The sequence below is a fragment of the Armigeres subalbatus genome, chromosome 3, assembly GCF_024139115.2.
Source record: "Armigeres subalbatus isolate Guangzhou_Male chromosome 3, GZ_Asu_2, whole genome shotgun sequence".
NCBI lineage: Eukaryota > Metazoa > Arthropoda > Insecta > Diptera > Culicidae > Armigeres > Armigeres subalbatus.
The window spans coordinates 280,786,044-280,789,517 of NC_085141.1; the positions used below are offsets into that span (position 1 = coordinate 280,786,044).

At 39.5% G+C, this 3,474-nt stretch overlaps 1 protein-coding gene across 1 annotated transcript; it reads left to right on the top strand.

Moving 5' to 3' along the window:
- The first annotated feature begins 352 nt into the window (after positions 1-352).
- Positions 353-3,226, top strand: LOC134220026 (uncharacterized). The gene is made up of 6 exons (XM_062698968.1): positions 353-514; positions 588-923; positions 1,568-2,119; positions 2,179-2,430; positions 2,489-2,632; positions 2,711-3,226. The coding sequence occupies exons 1-6, from the start codon at positions 479-481 to the stop codon at positions 2,861-2,863; spliced, it is 1,473 nt and encodes a 490-aa protein (XP_062554952.1). The 5' UTR covers positions 353-478; the 3' UTR covers positions 2,864-3,226.
- The last annotated feature ends 248 nt before the right edge of the window (positions 3,227-3,474 follow it).

Here is a 3,474-nt window from a genome sequence, read left to right on the forward strand (position 1 = left end):
GAATGCATCGTTGGCAAAAAAGCTATATTGGAAGGCAGAATAATGGTGATTACCTGGTTGAAAACTAGTTTACTGTTGCACACAGGAGAAGCAAACGCTAGCAAGTGGCACATTTTAAAACTTGACTTAAGCAAAAAAGTGTTAACGTTTTGGAACCTATTTTTGGATTCGTAAGCTATTGTACGCAAAAATTCAAAGACTATCCTTGTTCAACAAACTTTTTAAAAATACGATACGTCCCAATCGCATAGAAACGCAGATATACAAACTCACCACATTAGCGGTGAAAATGTTATATCCAATTGGCATCTCCTACCACTCGGGACGTATTGTCAAATTTCGTTTTGTTTTGGTTTCGTCGCGTTTATCGATTGTTATTTTTCGCTGCTCTGTCATTAAAAGTTTCAGCTGCTGCCTTCGTATCGAAAACGCAACATTTCCGAAGCTTCACAAACCCCCAAGTCGTTTGAGCATTCTCATGGAAACAACCGAAATCAGTGACCTTCCGGAAGAAGTAAAACTTTGAATACAAACAATTTCGAGTAACTCTTTCAGAGTGTGCCTTCATTGCTACCTTCTCCTTGCAGCTTTTGCCGTGCATATTCACACACCTTCCACTGCAGGATCTGAAAAATGCTTCCCTGGTGTGCAGCACTTGGGCACAGGCTGCGTTCAGTGGACGATTTCTCAACCGAATAATGCTACGGGTGGACTTTCGTGACGGAGTGCAGCACCAGTATAAGCAGTACCTAGTGCAGAGTACCCGGACATACAGGAATGTCGGGTTCTATTATCGAAGCGATCAGCTGGAATTGGAAGTGTTGCTGGCGGTGCTTGACAAGTTTAAAGAGTCGATAGTGTGTTTGAAAATTTGCCCAAATTATTTTATAATGGTGCACGACTTGAGGCAAATGCTTGTGCAGGTAAGCGAGTAGATGGAATCTAGTTCAGTTGATTCTTATAGGATTATTCGAATGTTGTCTTGATTGACACATCATCCAGAACCGAATCTTAAATTTGTACGACATAAATGATTCCTATTCGTAAAATTATGAAGTTTGTGAAAGAATCAAGATCAAAGGAAGGTGTACATTTGCAAAAATAGTAAATTTCATATACCTTTATTTAACTGAAGAAGGAATTTCTTTCAAGTCAGTTGTCATTATGCCGTCAATTGCAAAACTATTTTTAATATCTATTACTCGAGTATTCAGTCTTCTTGACATGCAAAGACGGAAAATATTATGCGAAGTTTATAATAAAACTTTTATACTTGATTTCGTATCAACTAACAACCAAAATCACAATAAGATTTTGTTTAAATTTGTTTCTCATATTTTTACTATTGCATGGTTTTGGGATGCTAAATATTTATGTTGATAAGGAGAGTATATGAATTTATGTGCCTTGTCTGATTATTATCCTGACTACAGTATTGTATTTACAACATTACAAGCTACCAACTGGAATAAGAGAGACATCGCTATAATTCTAGTTTTTATCGATTTGTGCCTTTGGAATAGTTTATTTTCAAACGATAATTTCATAACTGTGTTTTATCAAACAGGTCCCACACTTGGAAAGTCTATACATAGTCTCCCGAATATGTCCGGAACTTGGCAACCGAGAGCCCGTCGATCCGTTTCCGGTTCTGCGCAAGCTAAAACACCTCTACCTGGAAAACGATGGGGGCCTCCAGCTGGATGAGATCGATTTCCGTACCATGACACCTAACATCACCAGTTTGGACATGGATTGTGACTCGAAGCGAGCTCTTTCCGTGTACAGACACTTTAGTCATCAGCTCCGTGAGCTGGCCGTGTTCTTCAAGCGGGATGATTTCTTCTTGCCTTTTTGTGAGCTGCGCTTCCCGCAGTTGGAGATATTGGACTTTTACTGTGATGATCAGCAGTTTGATGTGCCCCACGCCGTCCATGCCGTCTGTAAATATTTCAGACAAATGCCGAAGTTGAAAAGAATAACTCTCCGATGCAACGTTAGTGAAGAGGTGCTGGCAGCCATTATCGAAAGCTGTCCCAATTTGATGACTTTATTCTTGAAGGGGGACAACCTTGGAGCGAATGCGTTCCGAAATTTAAGTCATTTGAAGAAATTGAAGGTAACGTTTAAATTGTATTTAGTTGTATGCATATTTGTGATCAATTTCATACATTTCAGTGTTTAAAAGTCGAAGGCTGGATTCGTTGCAACATTTGGCAAGGATGTGGTCCCATTCCTTCTCTGCATGAATTATATCTCCACTCGGTGCTAATCGATGATACTCAGGGATTCTTCCGTTTGCTCAAAGATATTGCACCTAATCTCGAAATTATGGAAGCTATTGAATCGGATATTGATGACGAATGCCTTAAATATATCAGCTGTAATATCAACTCGTTACGATATTTGGTTCTGGAGTTTTGCCCGAATGTAAGTGCAGCTGCCATTCCTTTACCCGCGTTATAATCTCAATTGTATCATTTTTCAGCTCACTGAAGACGCTTTCAGCTTTCTGGACCGTTTAACTCGACTAAGTGAGCTAAAGCTTGGCTACCTAGACGTGCCCCAAAACCTGTTCGAGCTGATTCCTGCCAACTCGATCCGGCGTTTTTCACTGTACCGCTGCGACAAAGTGAGCTCCATCCTGCGACAAGTAAACTAGACGAGAGTCAAATTGACCCCTGGATTCTTTTCCTATATATCATCGCAGCTTGACGACACGATCCTACCGCTGGTGGCGGAAAAGTTTCCCAAGTTGGCTCGGATGGAAATTGCCAGCTGTCACCGGATCACGCTGGAAGGTGTGGAACTGCTGCGCGAGCTGATGCCCGACACCGAAATCGAAAGTTTCATGCTTTTCTAGCTAAACGGGAAGACTGCCGGTTACTACTCGGTGTACTTTGGACGGATACACGGCAAACCGGACTGGGACCGGGACGAAATGTTTGAGCACGATGTTGGAGTCCGGAATGGTTGAATGAATGCATGACCTATGTAGTTTGCAGTCAAATTATGCGTCCCTTAGTTTAATTCTGTCATTTTGAGCTTCAGATTTTTAAATTGTTTTATAGGGTTTTTAAGTAAAACGAATGATCTGTTATCATTGGTCACAAATCACAATAGGAATTTTTTTAAGTAGTTCAATATATTTATTATTAGTGCTTAATTCAACTGATTATTTGTAGTTTATTCAAATATATTAATACTTAAATACACTTAAAAAATGGAGTCACTCCTTTGTCTATAATGAATATTTTTTTCCAGGAAGTTGAAATTTTTAAAATCGTGCTTGCATAACTATATGTCAGATTCACATGAGTTAGGGTATCTGTTCCATTATTAATAACATGCTCCTATATCAATAACATTAGCAAAACAGACAATTTAGGCTCAATTTGTGTCGTGTTTTGTTGTTTTCCGGCGTGCTCACTGCTGAAAAAATTCACAAAAATGAGAAATAAAACAATTAGCGCA